Below are 24,043 nucleotides of genomic sequence, written 5' to 3'. Positions count from 1 at the left end.
GCAAAAGCCCTGCGTGCACCCTCGATGCAGACGGACCGTTTGATGACTTCAAGCCGTGGGCAGGCTTCCACAAGCCGCCTCACCAGACCAAAGTAGCTACCGGACAGGGGCTCGCCAGACCACATCCGGACTATAAGGCCCCTCATGGCCTGTTCGGCTGCCTTGTGAAGCTCGACCAACTGCTTCAGCTGGTCGCTCAAAGGCACGGGGTGTTCAGTCCCAGTATACTGAGACCAGAACAACTTCTCCGTTGAGCTCCCCTCCTCAGCCCGGTAAAACTTCGCGGCATCCAGTACACTGCGGGGAAGATCTGCAAACGCTCCTGGAGAGCTCCGAACTCGGGTAAGAAAAAGGAAAGTCTCCTTCACGTGCTTGCTTTGCATAATGAATGTCTTACCCACTGCTATCTTCTTCACCGCATCAATCTCCTGGAGGGCCTTGTGGGCTTCGGCCTTGGCGCTTCGAACGCTTTCAAGTGCCTGCGCGAGCTTGGACTCTCGCGTCTTAGAGTCAAGCTCCAAGGGCTCGTGCTTTTTGGCGAGAGCCTCGAGCTCTTGCTGCACCTCGCCTACTCGGGCTTCTTGCTTCTCTCGTTCAATGCATTCTTTGGCCTCTTTGTCTTCGGCCTCGGACAACGCCTTCCTTAGGGTCGCCACCTCGGTCATGGCCCCTGACAAATCCATGATGATCCTATTACTTTACACCCGAACTTCTTCTTAACTATATACACAGGGGTATTTCTTACCTTTGCTCTCTTCGAGCTACCTCTTGGTAAGGCCGAGCTCGTCCTCGGACCGCTTCAAGTCCTGCTTCAGCGCAGAGACCTTCGCAGTACATGCAGCAGCGGCCAGCAGTGAAGCCTGCACATACACATAGACATACTCTAATTAGACTCCTGAGTCATCATTTGATCCTCTATTCGTCTTTTCTTCACGAACGTCGACCAAAGCATCAGGGGCTACTATCTATGCAGTAATATTTTCTTATATTTTGATTGCTTACCTCAAAACCTATTAGGAGGCTGGCGCAAGTTTCGGTCAGTCTGTTTTTGGCGGACTAAACCTTCTCGACCACCGCACTCATGATAGTGCGATGCTCTTCTTCAATGGAAGCGCTGTGAAGCGCTTCCAGCAGGTTGTCCGGTGCCTCTGATTGGATAGAGGACACGGGCACGGATGGTTGGCCCCCCTTGACGGGGGACCGCCTGCCGGAGTCCGGAACCATCAAAGGTTCCGGCGCAGTGTCCGGCTGGGGCCCCTTGGTACCCAGGGCCCGGGAAGTCGCCGCGAGGCGCCCCCAGGACCACCTCCCCTTGCCTCGGTGCCTTTTGAGACAACACCTCTGCGTTGTCCGTAGGGCGAGGGGTGGAAGCGATCGGAAGAGAACCGTTGTTCATATCCGACGAGTCCAAAGAGCCACTCGACGAGGGTACGTCGAGATGAGCTCGGGATGGACTGCATAATCATGTTCGGCATGAGGAGAGGCAGTGCAATAAAACATACCATGAAGTACTATGGTGTTCGGACACTTACGACTTCGCCAGGGGCTTGTCCCTGGGTAGCCACTCGTCGCCGATGTCGGCGGCCGTCGTGGCGCAGTCCGGAGGGAGGGTCCTTCCCTTCTTGGACCCTTCGGCCTCCCCGGATGGGTCGGCCTTCCTTTTCTTGTCTCCCCCAGCTGGGGGGAGAACTTTTCTCCTCCTCCTCCTCGTTTTCGTGGCAGGAGTGCGTGTCGGAGTCATCGGACGATGAGTCCGATATAACCTTGCGCCGGAGACCCTTTCGGATCCCCGTGGCCTTCTTCTTGGCCTTCTTTGCCGGCACCTCGTAAGGTGTCGGAGTCAGCATCTTCGTTAGAAGAGCGTCTGCCGGATCTTTGGGCAGGGGGGCTGGGCAATCAAGCTGCTCCGCTGTCTCTATCCAGTCATGTTAATGACATGGAAGCTTAGCTCCAGCACATAACTAAACCGGGGCAAATAAATACCCTGAGAGATATAAAAGCCTACCGGATTGGCGCGGTTGCGCTGAGTCCACAGTCCTCGGTGAGGGAGGGAGGAATCTCGGCGCTCTTGAATAGCACCCTCCAGACGTCCTCGTGCGTTGTGTCGTAGAGCTCTCATAGCGTCTGGTGCTTGGCCGAGTCGAACTCCCACAAAACAAATGCCCGTCGTTGACACGGAAGGATCCGGCGGAAGAGCATAACCTGGACCACGCTGACAAGCTTGATTTTCTTATTCGTCATGTTTTGGATGCAGGTCTGGAGTCCGGTCAGCTCTACCGAAGAACCCCAGGACATGCCCTTCTTTTTCCAGGAGGTGAGCCACGTGGGGATTCCGGATCGAAATTTGGGGGCCGCCACCCAGTTGGAGTCGGTGCAGCTCGGTGATGTAGAACCACCCCGATTGCCACCCCTTTATGGTATCCACATAGGTGCCCTCGAGCCATGTGACATTAGGCATCTTGCCCACCATGGCGCCTCCGCACTCTGCTTGCTGGCCACCCACAACCTTCGGTTTGACATTGAAGGTTTTCAGCCATAGGCCGAAGTGGGGCCTGATGCGGAGGAAGTCCTCGCACACAACGATAAACGCCGAGATGTTGAGGATGAAATTGGGGGCCAGATCATGAAAATGCAGCCCATAATAGAACATGAGCCCGTGGACAAACGGTGGATGGGAAATCCCAGTCCGCGGACAAAATGGGTAAGAAAAACTACCCTCTCATGGGGTTCGGGCGTTGAGACGATCTGCCCCGCATTTGGCAGCCGGTGCGCGATATCCGCAGCCAGGTATCCGGCTTCCAGTAACTTTTTGATGTTCTCCTTCGTGACGGAGGAGACCATCCACTTGCCTCCTGCTCCGGACATGCTTGGAGTGGTTTGAGAAGAAGAACGCGAGCTTGGGCGCTAGAGCTCGAGTGTGCGGGAATGGGTAAGTAAGGAGGAAGAAGGCGTGGGTGAAAAAAGTAAATCTTTGTCCCTTTATAAGGGCGGAAGAGGCGATGTGTCTCCCCACTTGCCTGGCAAAACCGCTTATTCCCCAGGTGCCGTAATTTATGACGCGGTTGGGTTACCCACGTCCGTATTGATGAGAATCCCGTGATAAGGGGAACACGATCTCTGCTTTGACAAGACGTGTCAAGAAAACCGCCTCGTGATATGTGCGGAGCTGGTTGAGAAAAGCGGTTCGAATAATAACCGGGCCATGGCGTGATGTCATGCTGTCAAAACGTGTCAATAGATTAGATTTGTGGAAATATTATTCTCTCTACGGTGGTATGTGGAACTTATTTTGCAGGGTCGGACACTATCCTTGTATTCAAACTCTTCAATGGTGTATTCGGAGGAGAAACCCGCCTTGCACTGCCGAAGACAACACTGCGCGCCGGACTCATCGTCATTGAAGCCTGGTTCAAGGGCTACTAAGGGAGTCCTGGATTAGGGGTCTCCGGACAGCCGGACTATATCCTTTGGCCGGACTGTTGGACTATGAAGATACGAGATTGAAGACTTCGTCCCGTGTCCGGATGGGACTCTACTTGGCGTGGAAGGCAAGCTAGGCAATACGGATATGTATATCTCCTCCTTCGTAACCGAACTTGTGTAACCCTAGCCCCCTCTGGTGTCTATATAAACCGGAGAGTTTTAGTCCGTAGGACAACATACAATCATACCATAGGCTAGTTTCTAGGGTTTAGCCTCTTTGATCTCGTGGTAGATCAACTCTTGTAATACTCATGTCATCAACAACAATCAAGCAGGACGTAGGGTATTACCTCCATCAAGAGGGCCCGAACCTGGGTAAACATCATGTCCCTTGCCTCCTGTTACCATCCGCCTTAGACGCACAGTTCGAGACCCCCTACTCGAGATCCGCCGGTTTTGACACCGACAATCGTCATCGATCTCGGCGGCTCGCGCGTGGGTTGATTTAGGGCTCGACTTAAGCAGGGGTGCGACGTAGTAGAGCTCATTCGTAGTTTTTTTTTTGAGCAAAACCTTCCCGGTATTTTTAGGTACTAGCAAAAAGACCCGTGCGTTGCAACAGGAGAAAAAATTCTCTCATATCTTTAGCTGGGTCAGTTGGACAAACTGTGTGTGGCCGATTGGCAGGCTATGAGATCGAACCTTCCCATCAGCAATTTTATTTTTGCCAGCTCTCCGGAACTGCGCAACAGTGCGCTGCCGGATGGGCTTCCTTCGTTGGGCCAAAACGGGTGGCAAGTAACAAAACCAAATAGTGTATGTGAAATTAATTAAAACGGGACCAAACGAAGCGGGACGAAACCAAAAATATCACCTCCCTTTAATAGTAGGTATAGATATAGATATAGAAGAGGTCCTTCATTTTTTAAGTTCTTTTAGCAACCCTTTTTTTAGTTGAAGAGCTCCTTCCTATGTCACCCCTAGCCCAAACGCACAGGAAGTGCACAACTGGGCCGACCCATGTTGGCGTTAGTATTGTATACGAGCGTACTGAGTCAATTGAGTTTCTTTTTTCGCCTAGGCATGGCTTATCTAGCCGGTTTTCTCGAAAAACACCAGTTGCAGTAGATTTCTTTTAAATAATCATAATGTTTAAAACATGAATATATATTTCAAATAATGACATATAGCATTATTTAAGATGAGAGAAGCACGCCAAAGAACTTTTGATACGTCACCATTGGGATCTTGTTGAGCCAAAACATGATGCAAACAAGATACACAGATTTCTCGCAACACATTGAAGCATTGAGAACTGCAAAGTCCATACCCGCCTCCAGGATGATTTTGTTGAGCATTAGTGGCTACTCCATATCACCAATTGATTGTTGGGCTTCTGTCATGCTCTTTTCTTCATTTGCAGACTTTCCTGTGTTTAAATTTGAATAATTTGAATTGTAAACTTTAAATTTGTAATATTCATGAATTATGTGAACTATGATTATTAAATTGGAATTGAATATGTGTGCAAATATGTAGTTGAAACGTAGTACATACGCAGAAGCTTAGAAGAATTGCCTAAGTGAATTTTGTAGGGACTTGAGTTTTAGGAGTTCGACTAGGAACCAGTTTTTAGGAAGAAAGTATAAGAAGTTAAGGTATAAGGAACCGTTTGAGGGAAAGGGAAGCGGATTAGGAGCACTCAGATCATCCAAACCCCCCCCCCCCCCCCCCCCCCCCCCCTATATTCATACATAATGTAGTGACTCAAAAAAGTCAAAAATTTCTGAATTTTTTTTGGAATCGGTATTATACTCGTATAATAAAGGTTGGCCAAAGAATGATTCCGGTTGACTTCAGGGCAGAAGAAAAAAAATCCATGACAATGATACTTGTATCTAGCGCTTTCGGCAAATCTTTGACCCCGGATACAATGAAAGTCATTCCTTGTTTAATCTTTGATGGACTGTGCTAACGTCCAGTCGTCTAGACGTTAAGCAACAGATCCACACAATCCCTTCGATGGCTCCCGCTTCTCTCGTTCTCCTCCTGATCGAAGCAACAAGTGCCCGAACAATCACACATGCATGCGAGTTTAGTAGCTAGCTAATCCTGAGGAAATCACATGCAGCTAGCAATGATTAATAATTTTATGCATGCATGCATACTAAAAGACAAAACAGATGATGTTAGCAAAGATTCTCCATATTTTGAAACTTTAAAATGTTTTGTAGCTCAAACCATTTTCACATAAAAGATTCGTCGCGACGAGACCTCAAAAACTAGATCCCATGTTGGGATGTTTCGATGACTTTTTTCGGATGAAAAGTTATCAGACTTGGGCTAAATGAATTATCACCTATGTGGTACGCCAGTTACCATTAGGTTTACATGAAAATTACCGGGGCATAAAAATGGCTCCTCCAACATTCTCTCCACATGCAAAAATAGTGGAGCACAGAAAACCTGATGTCATTGTAAATTCTCGCTATTTCAAAGATGTAAAATATTTTATTGCTCAAACTGTCGTTTTTTATTGAAAAATCGTTTTCACATAAAAAAATCCATCACGATGAGAACTTCAAAACTAGATCTCATGTTGACATGTTTTGATCACTTTTTTGGTAAAAATTTACTGTAAAGTTATCAGTTACGTTATTTGTATATTAACATGTTATTTATACAGAAGTGGCCGGAGATGTGTTTTAAACGACTTCTTTCCCCTGGGTCAAATTTACAGTGGTATTTATATCTAAGTTATTAGCTCCGGATGCATGCATTACTGTGCTATTTGCACATAAGTGATTGGGGTATGTTCCGATAACTTTTTATTCGGGTCTAAAGTTACCGCGTTGTTTATACCTAAGTTATCAGGTCTATGATGTGTGAGTTACCATGATATTGACAAAAAAGTTAACGGATGTATATTTCATCAACAACCCTCCCCCACTCCTCACCACTGTCGTCAAAGTTATCAGGACTGAGTCACATAAGTTACCAGCTCTACGATGTGTGAGTTATCATGTTATTCACACAAAAAGTTACCAAGGGCATATTTCATCAACCACCCTCCGCCCACCCAGTCACCAAATTTACCAAAGACTGGGTGCATTAGTTATCAGGTCTACGAGGTGTGAGTTACCGTGCTATTGATATAATAGTTATCAGGGGTATATTTCATCACCCGTCCCTCGCGAAAAGTACTAAGACCGGGGTGCATAAATTATCGGGTCTCCAATGTGTGAGTTACCATGCTATTCACACGAATGTTACCAGGGGATACTTGATCACCCCCCCCCCCGACGCCAAAGTTATCAGGTATATGATGTGTGAGTTATCATGATATTGAAAAAAAAGTTACCGGAGGTATATTGCATCAACAACCCTTCCCCACCCCTCACCACCGTCGCTAAGGTTACCAGGACTGGGACAAAATAAGTTATCAGGTCTGCGATATGTGAGTTATCATGTTCTTCACATAAAAAGTTACCAGGCGTATATTTCATCAACCACCCTCCCCCCATCCAGTCACCAAATTTACCAAAAGACGGGGGTGCACTCGTTATCAGGTCTACAAGGTGTGAGTTACCGTGCTATTCACATAAAAGTTATCGGGGGTATACTTCATCACTCCTCCCTCACAAAAAATACCAGGACCGGGGTGCATAAGTTATCAGGTCTCCGATGTGTGACATACCATGCTATTCACAGGAAAGTTACCGGGGGATACTTGATCACACCCCCCCCCCCCCCAATGCCAAATTTATCAGGACCAGGGCACATAAATTATTAGGTCTGTGATGTGTGAGTTATCAAGGTGTTTGTGTGTAAGTTATCAGGTCCGTGGTGCATTAATGACCATGTTATTCACACAACATTATTGGGGGATGTTTCGACAAAAAAATCAGGCCAAAAGAACCATGTTAGTGGGGAAATCATTGACCTGACCACTAATTTTTAATGTTCAAACTCGTATTAACCAAGAACAAGTATCATGTAAACTTTTTTAAAAAACAGCAAGTCTGAAGCGGGGCTAGTGGTTTGTGTCGTAGGAATTACTACTTGAGGTACATGGTTCGATTCTTATCCAGCACAGGAAGCCATCAATATTTTTTTTTGAAACATGGGCAAGGATGCGATCGGTAAATGTTCCTCTTAATTTAGGAACATGGGCCGATGGGATGTGATCATGTGAGGAAAAAAAGTAGAGGGAACGGGCCTGCGTCGGGAAAAAAAGTAAAAGAGAACGGGCCAGCGTCGGGAGAGACGTGGGTTGTGCGGGCGATCCGGACGGGGTCCTCGGGGTCGTGCGATCCACAACGAGCAACAATCGGGTTGTAGGGATCTATTGCTAACTTTCAGTCGAGCTTTAAGAATTGATGCAAGTACTACACCACACAACGTTTATCACAACAAGCAGCTTAGTCCATGTGGTTCATGTTCCTCGTCAGAATTCTTGAGTCTGGAGTTTGACTCCAGCTCCCAGCAAAAAATTTGGGAATTATCACAACTTTCATTTTTTATGCTACGAGGTTTAAAAGGTTAAGTTCTTATGATTTCCAAGTTGGACCACTAACATGTTGTAGCTCGTTGGTTAAAGGGAGCGTGCGGAGGCTGTGCGTCCTGGCTGGATCGTGCGTCTGGCGAAGCGTGCGTGCCTGAAGCAAACCACCAGTCGACTGGTCGTTAGATTTTGCGTTAATCTTTTTATATGAGTGTAATACTTGGTTATGTTTGATTCCATAAAATGTTCCGGAATTTTCTTTTGACATATTTAGGACTACCAAATTATTTTTGAACATATAGGAGGATATGGCACCCGAGTGCTCCTATGTATTTTTTACCTAAGGGATCAGCTAGAAATGTTGTAAGAAACAAACTTCCTTGTTTTCCGAAACGAAACAAACTTCCTTGTAGGTTAAGCTTTCTTGCGTCTGAGCTCAGCCATGTTGATTTTAGATGGTCTTTTCATTTGGCTCTTTTTTCTTCGAGGGCCATTTGACTCATTGTGTTTACATCATCTTGATGTTTTATTTCAAATCAATAAAAATTACCTTCTTAAAGAAGATCTAAAATGCATCGTGGCGCTCACATGGGGCCGTCCCGTCTGAGATGAGATCCAATCTCAGACCACACCAAGCAGTGGTAGTTCGTGCCACATGGAGAGACTGTCCAAAAATTAATCAACGTGGAGGTGGAGCGCATCCTTGCTTGCTGTTTCGTGGGGGATACCTGGCTGCCACACAAATACATTGGGCGTCGACCTGCCGACCTGCCGTACGTACGTGGCGGTTGGTGCGATTCGGTCGTGCATTATTATCTCTTGCCGGCGGCGAAATATCGCACACTCCCAACTTCACAGGAGACCCGCCGTTGCGCCCCCAAAAATATCCGCGACAGAACCGGCCGACCAACTGGCTAGCTAGTAGCTAGTGCCCAGGAGATGCGTGGTGCATCCAAACTTTTCAGACCAACTAGCTAGCTAGTGTTCAGGACGTGCGTGATGCATCGAAACTTTTCAGACCCGATCTATCTCTTGTTTTACTTCGCGAGGAAGACCCAAATTATCTTCGGTTTCATCTCAATATATAGTGTGCAATAATGCATCTACTTTTGTTTCAGTTGCCTGAAATTATAATTTTCGTTATATTAGTTGATTTTGCATTAGAGGAGCGAAGTTCCGAACTTGAGGCAGGGACGTTGGGAGGCAGTTAATCATGGTATCGTCGGCGGCAATGAGTCCGAGACTTGACATGTTTTGGTGCAGGGTACAGGGGATGGTCGACAGCGCTAGAGAAGGTGGGGCCTAGAGGAACGGTTGGCGACGGTGGCTCGGGCAAAGCAGTGAGCGACAACATTCACTTAATGAGGGTGGCGGCAAAAGAGAGTTGGACTGACGGTATGGGAAGGGGGAGGGGGGGGAGGGGACATGTGCCATCATGTTGGAGAAGAAGAGCAATGCATCGGGGGAGGAAGGTGACCAACATGATCAAACGGCATTATCTACCCTTTCATCTCGTGGCTCTCGGACGAACAAGGCGATTAGGGTTTCCCCTGACTCTCCTAGGCGTTACCGCCCATGCCGTCCGCCACGTCTTCTGTGGCCTTAGGGCCATGAAGACGTGATGGACTCCAGCCCTTATCTGTGGGAAGGACCATGCTCCTTTTTTAGTTAATGTTTTGAGTTCAGTTAGGATTTGTGTCCTGCTTAGGAAGACGAGGCGACAACACCTCCCTGTAGATGGAATAATGTCCTTACGTCCTAGCCCCGTCCCGACGGGTCGTCTAGCACCACCGAGGCGTGTCTTTGATAAATCTCAGGATTTGTTCGGTGCTGGTCTTTGGTGGATCTGTTTGAATCCAGTCTTTGTTTGTCTCTGGTGGATCCATCTTGATTTGGCTGTCCATCACCTTTGTTTGTGTGTCTATATGTTTGATCATTTCAATCTATTCTTCTCTTTGTCGGTGTTGGCTGATGTTCTAGTGTGCTGGTCCTATGAGGACTTAACATAACAACTTCTCGATTGTCTATGATGATAAGGTTTGGTCGACTCTGGTGAAGAAGGGGTGATGACGATGTCATGCCTTTGACTCGCTCCACTGGTTTAGTCGTTTCTAGGTGGTCCATGACCATGAACACTGATATATTTTTGTCACTTCTGATGCATTTTTAACTGCCATGATATATTATAAATAGACTACAAAGAGATCGAAATCGAACGGTTTGGGCCAATCGACAGAAGTAAAATAAATCATGCGCTTGATGAATAGGGTTTTTTAGGCAGGCTTGATGCAGAGGTGGTCTCATGTTTCAACGACTACAGTTAATTAGCGAGTACTTTGTGAACACTTCATTAATTTGAGCGTGAACACCAGAACTAACAAGTAATAGTACAGGCAAACATGCAAGCACCTCGCTCACAAGTCACCACAGCAAGCCACAGACCGACTCAAGCACGTAGTTACGTACATCGAACACCACAATTTGTGGAATCACACCCAAGGGAACCGATCGAGCAGATCATACGAGCGGCAACTTACCGCACGTACGTCTGCACTCTGCTCACACGTCGGCACCGGAGTACGTCGCAATCAGCACGGGCTGGCCTCGCCGACCTCGATGACCACGGCCGGCTCGGGCATGGTCACGGCGGCAACGGCGACGCCGGCCCTGGGCACGGTGACGGTGAGCTGCGCGCCGCCGTCGTCCATGGCAGCCCTGACCTGGCCCAAGGCGGCGTCGTCGGGGAGGTGGAACCTGCCGAAGAAGGTGGCGACGCTGCGCTCGACGTGGTGGCGCGTCTCGCTCTTGGCCTCCCTCCGCAGGTTCCGCTCGCCGGCGATGACCAGCACCTTGCCCTCCTCCTCCACCTCCACCTTGACCTCCTCCTTGGTGACGCCCGCGGGGAGCCTGGCGCTGAAGACGTAGGCCTCCGCCGTCTCCCGGCTCTCGATGTAGGTGTCGGCGAACGCCGTGGTGTCGCTGGCCAGCCAGGCGTCGGTGCCGCTGGACGCCGTGGTGCCGAAGATGCTGCCGAAGGGGTTCCACGAGTCCAGGGCCAGCGTGTCGAAGAACCTCACCAACGACATCCTCTAGATCGGTTTAGCTAGCCCTGCTTGGGGATATGTATGTAGCTTGTGTAGTACCAAATGCTAGCTAGATCGTTTCCTTTTGTGAATGCTTGGAGCTGGCTAATGGCGAGGCACCGGCTATATATGGACGACGAAAGTATACACCAGCCACCAACCTGCCTTGCGCCTTCCTGCGGACCCGCAGCTGTCTCTGTAGCTTGAGTTGTCCTTGCGCTTGCGGGAGTAATGTGAAGTGAACCGGTCAGTTTCGTTGGTTTGCGCATGGACTCATATGGGACGATCACGAAAGCACACACGAGAAATCCGAGCAACGGTGAAAGCCGACCGGATGCACCTAAAAAATGCATCGAAAAATATCCAAAAAAATACTACTTTACAGGACCATTTTACGCCAAAATATATCGCACGTGAAGCTAAAAAATTGAGTTACAAACGGTCCCTCCCCGGCAGCCGGCACAACTTTTCCGGGCCAGTCCGATCGCGACGTCGCCCAAATTTGTTGGCATATCCTCGTCACCTCGCTACGGATGCTAGCTAGGCTTCGCGACCGATCGGGAGCTAGCCGCCGTGCACAGGATTCGCTCGCCACGGTGTGGGGCAACATGCCCCACGGTCGACGTCGTCGAGTTAAGGGCTCGATGCGCGATCCGTTCACACTCTTTCTCACTCACACGTTGTGTCGCCGACGAGAAAGATCGCGTCGTGCGCAAGGCCGGCCACGTATGTGTAGGACGTTGAGGTAACGATGGCTCAACAGTTGTACCTCTTGGTGTGGCCTGCGTATTCTTTAGTGGTTCCACGCAAGATTCTAGCCTCTAGCTAGGATTGTGAAGGCAAGCATTCTTTTAGCTAGTGATGTTACATACGCACAGGTCACATAGCTTAATCTTGCTTCCTGTTACATTTGGTGAGTCGTCCATGTTCTTGTTACGTTTGGAAAAGGGAGGGCTTCTCATTAATTCTTTGCGCCGTATCAAATTCAAAGCTTGTGCGTCACCACATTTCTGTTTTCAACCTTGCTGTCCAATTCGCTTTGCTCAGCTTTTTTTTTTTGAGACAATTCGCGTTGTACAGCGTTGTGCCCTTGACTGGTCGACGTACGTGTCCGCTGCAAGCCTGCACAGGAGCTGAAGTCAAAATATAGCCCAATCTACAGTAGATTCTAGAGTGCTTTTCTGCCACACGTCCACCGTGCATCTTTCAAGCCGGGTGAGTTCGGACAAAGATGAGGTCGTCAGACGTCCCCGTTTTTCTCCGCCATGAACTGTGGATTGTCGATCCGATCCCGACGGCACGTACGTCCGTGATTCGCCTCACTTCCATTGACACCAACATCGGGTTTAATCTCCTTTTCGAAACGAAAAAGGGAGAAGGAAAAGTTTTGGTCCACGAAAAAACTCCCGGTCCCAACAGACATGTTATGCCGACTACTCGACGACGACAAGTACCCATCAGCAGCAACCGCTACGTACGTCCTCATCCGGCAAGCAATTTCTTCCTTCTTCATTAACACGCACGCAGTTCAGACTTGAGAGAGAGAGAGAGAGAGAGAGAGAGAGAGAGAGAGAGAGAGAGAGAGTGCTACGGTGAAGATAATCCTTGACCTTTTCATGGCTTGGCTAGAGTTTGGTGTGGGAGATGAGATGCATGCGTGGTGCGGCTGGTGCCATTCGGAGTTGAATGAACCTTGGACAGCACAACACGTACGTACGTACTGTCCTACTCGTGAGAGATTTTCCCCGATCGAACTAAATTCCAAAGTCTCGTGGCAGCTACGCCAAGAGAATAGTCACTGCGCGTCAATTAGTTCCGATGGAGGTTCTATATTTGGTGTGGTGTCTTAGCATCGAAGGAAAGAATTCACCACATACATATTCGTTAGGCGAAAAGGGAAATTTGTCATATCAATTGCCAAATCATCAATCAATCAGCAAAAGTAGTAAGAATACATGCAGAAGAATCGATCGGCTTGAACAAATAAGGAGATGTGTGCTTTGAGAGTGACTTCACGGGAATCACAGCGTCCGCCTTACGCAAATCCTCCTTTTTTTTCCTTGTTAGTTCCCGCCAATGAGTCCGTAGATTCGCCTCCCCTTTGCCTGCCGCTCCGGCAGCCGGTGGCGGAGAGGGTATTCTTGTTACCTCGGCTTATATAGATAGGGTTTTGGTTCTCGCAAGGGCGCCGCTCGGATGGATGACGGTGCTTCTTTTTCGAGCCAGTCTTTCGGGCTCCGATCCTCCTCAAGTTCGTTCCTCGGAACGGATTAGATGGAACTCCGGCGTAGATTTCAGCCAACTCCTCGGAGCGGCAAGGTTAGAGTTTTTTGTCGTGCATATGCAACGGCGAGATTTGGTGTCAGGTTCTTCAGATCGATTCAAGGATTCAATGAGGACGACTGCGGCTACCGAACGCTGGTCCTAAGGGGCACGTGCTCGAAGACTTCCCGGTTGTTATCGACAAGGTCTAGCCGGCTCTGGTGTGGGAGAGGCAACAGCGGCACGTCGGCAGCTCATTCTGATGGCAGCAATGGTCGTTCGGTTGTCCATGGATGTCAATGTAATTTTTATTATTTTTGGGGGTGCTTTATACTTCCGGTGAATCTTTATCATAGATATGATATTTTTGCAAAATAAACGTTCTCCTTTTTTTTTGAAAAAAGAAATACCGTGTTTATCCTTATTACAACACATAATATTTCTATTTTTAATTAGTTAATACAATTAGTAGCAATATTCTTTTAAGAAACAGTAAAAACAAAATATTAATTCAAGATTTACGGAAACAAAAAAAAACATGCTATAGGCCGTGGTGAATGAGGCCCATGAAGAAGCGCTTCAAGGGTTAAGATTGAAAAAGGAGCACCTCTTGCCAGCGGGAGCTATGTCTCGCATGTTATGAGACGTAACCCCTGCAATTTGCCAACTTTTGGCGGTTTAAAAAATAAATTGTCTTCTTTCAGCTTTTTCTATAAGCCGCCTTCCTCATTCATTGGGACTTCAAAACTAGTTATAAAATAACTAATTTAGAAACCTTAATAAATTTTGAGAGTGGCTTATTTATTAGGGGAGAGGCAATTTATTTTGAAAGCTACCCAAAAGAACTGGCTCTTAATGTAGAAGCGACGCAAGTTATTTTCTGTGTGATTTTTTATAGTTTTTTTACTATTGAAAATGGTTTTTTTTGGGGGGGGGGGGGGTTGTTTATTATTTTCTATGTTTCCTTCTCGGTTTCCATCGGTTTTATTTAGATTTTTTCCAACACGTGTCTATATTTTTCATACACATTGTACATTTTTCATATATATCAAGAACATTTTAAAAACACTTTTATGATTTTTGAAATATATGATTAACAATTTTCAAATATATGATTAACATTTATGGAATATACATTATAATATTCATTTTTTAATGAATCCACAATTCACCGGATCCCAACAAATACACCGCGAAAGAAGATTACATCGGATAGAACTCTAAAAAAATCAAGGAGAACATGGTATGGAAGATCAAAGAGAGAGAGGAGTACATCTAGCTACTAGATATGGACCTGTAGGTCTGTGGTGAACTACTCACAAATCATCGGTAGGACAGCAAGGTTGATGTAGAGGCCTACCGTGATCGATTTCCCCTCCGGTAGAGTACCGAAAAAGGCCTCCAGATGGGATCATGGAAGTACACAGGCTTGCGGCGGCGGAAAAAGTGTTTCAGGTGGCTCTCAGTTGGTTTGGGAATATTTGAAAATTTATAGAGGTGGAATTAGGTCAAACGGAGCTGCATGGAAGTCACGAGCTCAGCCCCCCTCCCCCCCCCCTCGAGGGGCGCGCCCGGTGAGCTCGTTGCTCTCTCGTAAATCTTTTGGCCTCCCCTAGAAACTTCTAGGATCCATTCTGGTCTAGAAAAAATCACCTAAAGTTTCATCGTGTTTGCACTTCGTTTGGTATGGTTTTCTGAAACGCCAAAAAAAGCATAAAACAACAACCGGCACTGGGCGCTGAGTTAATAGGTTAGTCCCAACATGTGATATAAAATAGCATAATAAAGCATCCAAAAATTATAATATAATAGCATGAAATAATCAAAAATTATATATACGTTGGAGATGTATCAACCAACAGGGGTCCAGGCTGGCAAATTCTGCGTGTGGGCGCCCGACACCGTCCCACTAAGGTGGCCCCAGATGCGCCCCCTAGTCCACCCATCATGGAGCGCGCAGCCTGGGTGCCAAGGTCCAAGCCGACTGGGCAGATTGGATGGCTCGGAGGGGCCCCGAGAAGTCCCTGCGACACAACATGGGGCATCAGATGGCTCCGAGGCAACCGCAACCGCCTCCCATGCCTGTCGCGACCGGACCATCGGGGTGCACATCAAGAAAAAAATTCTATACATGTTTAACATTTTTTAAATATATGACGATCTTTTTTCAGATATACATTTTGATGTCTATTTTCATTAAAAAAAATTCCAAATACATGTTTTTGAATATTTTTTCAAATACGTTTCAAACAACTTTCAAATACATGTTCAAACATTTTGAATGATACAACTATTTTTTTCAAACGATGTGAAGATTTGTTTACATCATATAAATATTTTCTAATAATGTCACAAATATGTTTTTTGAAACACATAAACATTCTGTAAAATGTAATGTATATTTTCTAAATCGTATGAAACTATTTTTTGAATTATGCAAACATTTGTTTTGCATTTTATTACTTTGTTCAGACATGTCAGATACATTTGTTTGAAACACGAAAACATTTCCCAAATGTCATGGACATTTATTCATGGTATCAAGTTTTTTTGAATACACTAACAAATAATTTACATTGTGTTAACATTATTTTAAAATATAAGAACATTATGGTTTTTGAAATATATGTGTTTTTTTGAAAAATATAAAAACAAATAATAGTACGAACAATAAAAACGAGCAAATAATAATATGACACCATTTTACATTGTGTTTTCATAGGGGTAAGTGTACGCGCGTATGTATGATCGCTTGCATCTGTACTGTTGAAAAGAATGTGAGTATACTTTTTTGAGACATGAGAACATTTGCTAAATGTCATGAACATTTTTTTGAACTACACTAGCATAGAATTTACACCGTGTTAACATTTCAAAACAATTAAGTACAATTTTTGAAATATATTTATTTATAATATTGTTTTTGAAAATATAAATATGAATAAAAAATGAACAAAAAAAAGAAAAACTAATGTGCAAGTACCTGCATTATGGGTTGGTCCATTTGGGGCATCCTTCAGGCAAGATGGGCTTGTTTCTTGCTGTGAGCGACACTCAGACATATGTATATATATATCTCTATGACCAGCGGGCCCATATGTCAGCAGAGAGGGAAAATAAACGATAAAAATTGAAGCCGGTCAATTTCGAACAAGCAACGTAGCGCTTGCAAGAGAACCGCGCTAGCTCCCTGCCAAAAAAAAGAAGAGAACTGCTCTAGCAACTTTTTTTTTTTGAGGGAACTATTCTAGCAACTTGGCCAATCGTACTTTTTTTTGAGACAATCCTGATATCGTACATAGATAAATTCTTTTTTGAGACAATCGTACATAGATAAATGACACCTGCGTGGCTTTTAGGTGCAGCCCATTTTGCGCATTTTTGCTTTTTTAGAAATTTGTAAAAAGTTTGTTAACTATAATCACAGTAATAAAAATAAATTTCAAATATTCGTGAGTTATAAATATTATACGTACAAATAAAGTAATTTATTTATAAAATTTTCACAGAATTTTAAAATATTCAATTTTTTGTTATATTTGCTTGTGATAACTTTCACTCGTGGCACATATGCATAATTTCTATATAACTGAAATATAGACAGATGTACATATTTATATTTGTTTTCGATTTTTCCATAATACTGAATTTTTTTAGTTATACGAAAAATAATTAAACAACAAACTTATGAATTATGAAAATTTGCATATCATTATTCAAATGTTTTTATAACTAAAATAATATTTATGAATTCAGTTTCACCAATATTATGATAATCTAAACTATGTAAACATTTTTATAACAAGAAATACAATTTAGTTTATATGATTTTTCCAAAAATAATACGTCCAAGCTATTTAAAATTATTTGAACATTTTTATAAATAATTTATCGTATTGTATGTATAATATTTATGAACACACTAATATTTGAAATTTATATTTAATACTTTTACGTACTTTTTACAAATTCTTAAAGAAATAAAAGAATGCTAACATGGGCTACACTGACTGCAGCCCATTTAAACCCCATGGGCCTGTTGATTTATTTATAGATAAGGCTTTTACACTCACATGACAAATAATCTTAAGTGGTGGAGTCGCTAGCACAGCTTGATCACTATCCCCAGGACGCTAGTTTGAATCCTATTCACTTCAATTTTTAACTGGGATTTTTCCTTTGTGCTGACATATGGGGCCTGCTGGTCATAGAGACATATATAAAGCAAGCCCCCCTGTTAGAAGTGGGTCCCATGCCATGCCTGCGTGCCAATCAATATATGGTGCCACATCAGCGCATTATATGTCTACAGATAGGATTATCACTGTATTTGCATGCTTGTGCCAAGTTCTAGAACCAGTTTGATGTATTTTTTAAGTTCATGCACCAAAATGAACATCAGTGACAAGTTTAAGCACCACCCGTGATATTACCTCAAGAATTAACTACATAGTACATATTCATTAGCAGCGAAGGAAATTTTATAGGTTTTTCACTGTTGCCAAATCATCACCCGCATTTTTTTGCCAAATTATCAATCACAAAAAAAATGCCAAATCATCAATCAACAAAAGCAGTAAGAATACAGAAAGAAGAATCCATCGCCTTCAACAATCAAGGAGATGTGTGGTTTGAGAGTGACTTCACGGGAATCACAGCGTCCGCCTTATGCAAATCCTCCTTTTTTCCTTGTTAGTTCTTCTTTTTTGTGAAAAAAGGGAGTGGCGTGTTTTTCCTTATTTTACAACACATAACATTTTTTTTATAATTTAGTAATAAAATTAGTAGAAATATTATTTTGAGAAACAGTAAAAGAACAATATTGATTCAAGATTTACAGAAATAAAAAAAAATACATGTTATAGGCCGTCGTGATTGAGGCCCATCAAGAAGCGCTCCAAGGACCAAGGCTGAAAAAAAGAGAACATCTTGCCGGAAAGTCCTATAGGATGCATATTGCGTCCAACTGTCGACGCTTCTCCGAAATCACTAGTTGAGAAGTACTTGTTGCAAAGATTACTTCAATTCCCCTAATTACGACAAGTGGCGCATATGCAGCGCGCCATTTGTCGTAACCTGGTAGTTTTCCTTTTTTTCGTAGATTAGTTTATTCAAAATCTTTTATCTCTTAAACCATGCATCCAAATCTCGAACCACTTTCACCATTGAATTCCTCGCGTCGAAATTTTCCAAAACCAGATCCCAAGTTGATAGGTTTTGACGAACTTTTTTTTCACAAAAAAACGGATGAAAAAACCGAACCGAGAGCACGGGTTTTTTCCCTTTCCGAAAGAGGCACACCCGTGCCTCTCACGAAATCACAACCATGCCTCTCGTGGAAGCAAAACCGTGACTCTCGCGGAAGGAAAAAAACAGAAAACGTGTTTTTTTTCGTTTCTGAGAGGCACGACCGTGACTGTCGCGAAAGCAAAAATGTGCCTCTCACGGAAGCAAAATCGTGACTCTCGCGAAAGGAAAAAAAAAGAAAACACGTTGTTTCGCGCAAAACCGTGACTCTCGCGAAAAAAAAGAAAACACGCTAAGGAAGACCGGTAAAAAACCAAAACGTCAAAAAACCCGGAAAAAACCGTTTAAAAAGCCGAAAACGCGTGCGGAAAAATAAAAAATAAAAATCTAGAGGGAGCGCCCAGAGCGCGACACATGGCGAATGGCTGAGAGCGCGCCAAGTGGCGCTGATCGTTGCGAGGCTCCAGAAGAAGCGCTCATTAACTACTTACTCTCATGCTTCCCACAGGAGGAGCGAGCGAGCGACAAACTGGGCCGGCCCATTTACTGTGCTAAACAAGTTTCCGGTTTCACGAACCTTGTAAGGTTCCTAGACGGTTTTAATCGGTTTTGGAAGAAAGGTTTCGTGAACGATTTTTTCTGGGTTTTCTATTTATTTTTCTTTGTTTTCCTTTTTTGGTTTTCTGTTTCTTTTTTTTCTATTCACTTTTTAATCTTTTCCTAACAATTATAATTTTTCTAAATAATCAGTTTTTATAAAAATGTCTGCTTTTTTAAAAAATTTATTCCGTACTTCAAAAACTGTTTGCGAGTACAAAATTTGTTCTCATATTCAAAAAAATTGGTTGCGATTACAAATTTTGTTCTTAAATTTTAAAATGTTCATATTTCCAAAAAAAATCATATTTTCAAAACAATTCGTAAACTTGAAAATTTGTTCATTTGTTCAAAAAAATGTTCTGGTTTGAAACATTGTTCATGTTTTCAAATTTTTTCGTTTTACCAAATTAATTCTTTTTCCTAAAAAAGTATTTATTAGAAAATTTGTTCTTGGTTTTTGAAAATGTTTGAAATTTTCAAAATTGTTTGCGTTTTAAAAAATGCTCAGAATTTCAAAATTTCTTCATTTTCTTTATGCTTTTAAGAAAATAATTGGAATTATAAAATTTGTTCATGTTTAAAAAATATTATTCTTTTCTGAAAAGAATGAAAATATCAAAATTGTTCATAATTTGCAGGAAATATTAAGAAAAATCATTTGATGTTTCAAATCTGGCTCTGTTGTCTGTTCGTAAAGAATCGCAAGAAATGTTAGTACTCTATTTATGGCATGGCTGTCTGCATGTGGTAAGAAGATGGTAGATCGCGTGGTCGAGTCCTACCCAGTGCTCTATTATATCGGGATTTTTGCGTCGTTTTGTTTTGCATTCAATTCGATTTTGTTCTAGTGGGCCGATCTAGTCGTGGACCCCCCTGTGCGGCACACACTTCATTCGACGCAATGTCCCTTCTTCATTAACACGCAGTTCAAACTTTAGAGAGAGAGAGAGAGAGAGAGAGAGAGAGCTGTGGTGAAGATAATCCTTGACTTTCTCATCGCTTGCCTAGAGTTTGGTGTGGGAGATGCATGCGTGGTGGCCATTATGGCAAGAAAGATCTTGAGGCGCCATCCTGAGTTGAATAAACCTTTGGACAGCACAACACGTACATACTACTCTTTTTTTTTGCGGGATACGTACATACTACTCGTGAGAGATTTTTCCAGATCAAATTGAATTCCAAAGTCTCTTGGCAGATACACAAAGAGAATAGTCACTGTGCGTCAATCAGTTTCGATGGAGGTTCTATATTTGGTGTGGTCTCTTAGCATCCTAGGAAAGAATTAACTGCATGCATATTCGTTAGGGGAAAACATAAATTTGTCACATCAAACAGCAAAAGTAGTAACGATACAGCCATAATCCATGGGCTTGAACAAATAAGGAGATGTATGGTTTCAGAGTGACTTCGGGGAATCACAATGCTCACCTTACAAAAATCCTCTTTTTCCCCTTATTAGTTCTCCTTTCTTCAGGCAATCAAATGGTTTATTAACATTTTTATATACATGATGAAAAAATCATAATTTTTAATACATGGTTTATTATATATATATATATATATATAATATTTTAAAGTATGAGCAAAGTTACAAAAATAAAAAAAATAAAACAGAAAACTTAAAAAAAACAGTAAAAAGAGGATGTGGCCTATCACACTCGTGGGCCGGCCCAGCTCGCTCTCCTCTTAAGCGAGTCGTAAGCCAGACTCGCTAAAGGCTAGACATAGCGCTGCCTGCTCGCTCTTATGACGAGTGTGCTACTGGGCCAGCAATTAATATTGCAGTGGTGCAAGTTGTTTGTCTGTGTGGGGTTTTATAGGTTTTTCACTGTCGATAGTGTTATTTTTTTGGGGCTTTTTAGTTTTTTCGATTTTGTATGTTTCCTTCTCGGTTTCCACAGGTTTTATTTAGATTTTTTTCCAAGAAATGTCTACCGTTTTCGTAAAGATTTTACATTTTTTTATATACATCAAGAAAATTTTAAAACACTTTTACCATTTTTAAATATATGATTAACATTTTTTAAATATATGATCCACATTTATGAAATATAAATTTTTATTTCTACTTTTTAATAAACATTTTTAATACTTTATCATTCGTAAATATATGATTAATTTTCTACTACAACAAGTTTTGCCTTGCTTTGGCCAGGCAGGGGCAATGACGATGCTTGGCTCACTTCAGTTCTTGTAGTCGTCGCTAGGTGGTCTACAGATTTGATGCAATTTTTTTTTATGTTGGTTGTATTGACATGATTGAAGATAAATAGAGCGAAATATTTTTCGCAAAAAGAAACATGTAGAATAAATACGTGAGAAACCATTTTTTTCTTAGTAATTTTCCACGCTCTCACTGAACTCCACACGGAGAGCCAGTTGCAAACTCGCAATCACAAACAAACTCATGGACACCTGGGGCGTGTTTGGTTGCCCGCATGCAGCCCAACCAAGCCCGCGCGGGATGTGCGCGGCCTGTTTGGTAGCCCGCATACATTATTGGGCCTGCATTGCACGCTTCTTAAAGCACCTCAGGGCCTGGCTCACTGGGAACGCATGAATCGGCAGTTTCTCCAGGGCCAGGCCCGAGCGGTGCACGTGGGCGGGCGCGGCTGCACGCGTGCGACCACCCTCGAGAAGCCGCGTTGCTTCCCGAAGCACCGGCAGTTATTAGCCTCACCGCTCCCTCTCCCCACTCTTCCCCACTCTCCCAACTCTCATCGGCGGCGGTGGATCGGAGCAGAGGAAGAAAACCACCGGACTCCATCACCGGCGGTGGCGGATTGGGGCAGAGGAAGAAGACCACCGGACTCCATCAATGGCGGTAAGCACTTCTCTCTCTTCGACATGCACGCTAGATTCGATCCACGGTGATAGAATCGATCCACTACGGAGGGGAATGGGGAATAGAGGTAGATAAGCATAGGGGTAGTTCATACTAGTTCATAGCAGTTCATACGAGTTCATACATGCAAGATCGGAATGCATAAGGTAGATTTTGGGATTGGGGGATAGGGGAATAGGGGGGAAAGGGGGTACACAACGGACACCGGCCGACCGCGGCGGCCGTCACCGGCGTGCGGAGCGGCTGGTCGAGCCGCTGGCCTTCATCTTCTTCTTCATCACCGTGCGGGCCGACGGTTCGTCCTCGTCGTCCTCGGCGGAGTCGAGGTTGATCTGCCAGGTAGGACAGACTGGCTCCGGTGCCCTAGCTGGCATGTCTACCACCTCTTCTTCCTCCTCCTTAGGCTCCCCGCCGATGACCGCCGGCGGCGCGATAGCCGTCTCCCAGTACACTGCGGCACAACGGTCATTAGGAGCCCAGTAGGGTCTTGTACTTGCACCACTTCTTCCTCTGTTTAGGGTCATCGGAGACGGCCTGATTCATGGCCCATCAAATGATGTCAACCGCCATCGCGCCCTTCGCTAGGTCAGGAATCAGCGTCTTCAGCTCATCTTTAGTGGCCTTCGTGAGCACGGCATTAGATTCGTTCTGCATGTCCGGCATGGAGCCGAAGTTCGAGCACACCTCCATGGTGTTCTCGAACTTGGTCCGGTCACCAGCCGTCCACCCGAGGAAGAAGGCCCTCCAGCCAATACCCCAAGGGAAGGGGTTGGCGTTGGAGCTGGAGCTAGAGCTCATGGCGATGGGGAGGAGGAAGGTTGACAGTGAGAGAAGAGAGGGGGTGGGTAAATAGTGGTGGGCAGGGTGAGTAAATATAGGAGGATGGAGAGGAGGAGAAGAGTGACATTCATGCCGTTTTAACTACAAGATCTTGAATTAGCAATGAACTCTGTGCAATGCCTGACTCCATGACTTGTGTGTAGATCGAGGACACGGAGGTGCTCCCGGCCATTGACAGCAAGGGCAAGCAGCCCCTTCACCCAATGCCCGACGAGGTTGAGCTGCCGCCCACCGCCGAGGAAGACCCGAAGACGCCTGAGGGTGGCGACGACGAGGGCATGGAGGAGCCCCCCAGCAACAAGCGCCGCAACTACGGCCACTACCATCAGGAGGATGGCCCAACTCACTTCTGCAAGGTCATCCTTGCACCGAAGCTTGAGTGCATCCCCATACTCCTGGACTTCACCAAGCACTTTGTCGTGGTGCCGACGGAGTTCAAACTCAGGAACAACACCGGCTGCTCCTGGAAGATGACGGTCAAGCTGATGAACGGCAGGGTGACCCTGGATCAGGGTTGGGCCACCTACGCAGCCGTTCATCAGATCAAGATCGGCTACATGGTGACGTTCAAGCTCCTCACTCCTGACACCCTCAAGGTCATCATCTTCGATGACGATGGCATTGAGGTCGTCAACAAGTGCGGGAAGCACGACGAAGCCTTCGCCGCCAAGGAGTAGGGCCGGGCCACCTCTTTCGAGTGTACTATCGAGTCTGCTTTGAACATGTTTATGGTTTATGCATTGAACTGTTATATCTGTGGTACTACTTATACCTGAATTATGCTAGTTGATACTTTGTTTATACTCTGTTGTGCTTATGATGTGTGCTGCCGAAGTGTGGTGGTAACCTCACCAACTAGCCAAAGAGGTTACCACACATCAGGACTTGCATACAACCAAACACCATGCCTTGGGTTTGTGGACTAACATGCAGGCAACCAAACACCAGACAGTGTGGTTCAGCCCATGCAGGTAAAAGGGCATGCAGGTAACCAAACAGTAAACATCATGCATATGATGCATTTGAGGCTGCATTTGCATAGCCAGGTTGGATGGAGAAGTGTATGCAATGCGGGCACTATAGCGCACAACAACCAAACAGGCCCCTGGCGATTACATCCCATGCGGCGCCTCCAGCGACACTGCCACTGGACAGCCGCGTGGCCATCGTCACCGGCACGTCGTGCAGCATCGGGCGTGGCATCGCGACCCACCTATCCTCCCTCAGCGCAAGCCTGGT

General features: G+C 44.9%; 2 protein-coding genes across 2 annotated transcripts; one reads left to right on the top strand and one right to left on the bottom strand.

Annotated features, from left to right (window-relative positions):
• Positions 1 to 10,251: 10,251 nt before the first annotated feature.
• LOC125542405 (17.9 kDa heat shock protein 2-like) lies at positions 10,252 to 11,128 on the bottom strand. Its single transcript, XM_048705441.1, has one exon. It carries the CDS (start codon positions 11,011 to 11,013, stop codon positions 10,516 to 10,518), a length of 498 nt encoding a protein of 165 aa, XP_048561398.1. The 5' UTR covers positions 11,014 to 11,128; the 3' UTR covers positions 10,252 to 10,515.
• Positions 11,129 to 22,877: 11,749 nt separating this feature from the next.
• LOC125547683 (putative B3 domain-containing protein Os03g0621600) lies at positions 22,878 to 23,512 on the top strand. The gene has a single exon (XM_048711488.1). The coding sequence runs from the start codon at positions 23,008 to 23,010 to the stop codon at positions 23,479 to 23,481; it is 474 nt and encodes a 157-aa protein (XP_048567445.1). The 5' UTR covers positions 22,878 to 23,007; the 3' UTR covers positions 23,482 to 23,512.
• Positions 23,513 to 24,043: the final 531 nt, after the last annotated feature.

The sequence above is a fragment of the Triticum urartu genome, chromosome 3 (genome assembly GCF_003073215.2).
Source record: "Triticum urartu cultivar G1812 chromosome 3, Tu2.1, whole genome shotgun sequence".
Taxonomy (NCBI): domain Eukaryota; kingdom Viridiplantae; phylum Streptophyta; class Magnoliopsida; order Poales; family Poaceae; genus Triticum; species Triticum urartu.
Note: the sequence above shows the minus strand (reverse complement) of the source record. Positions and strands in the feature narration are given on the sequence as shown.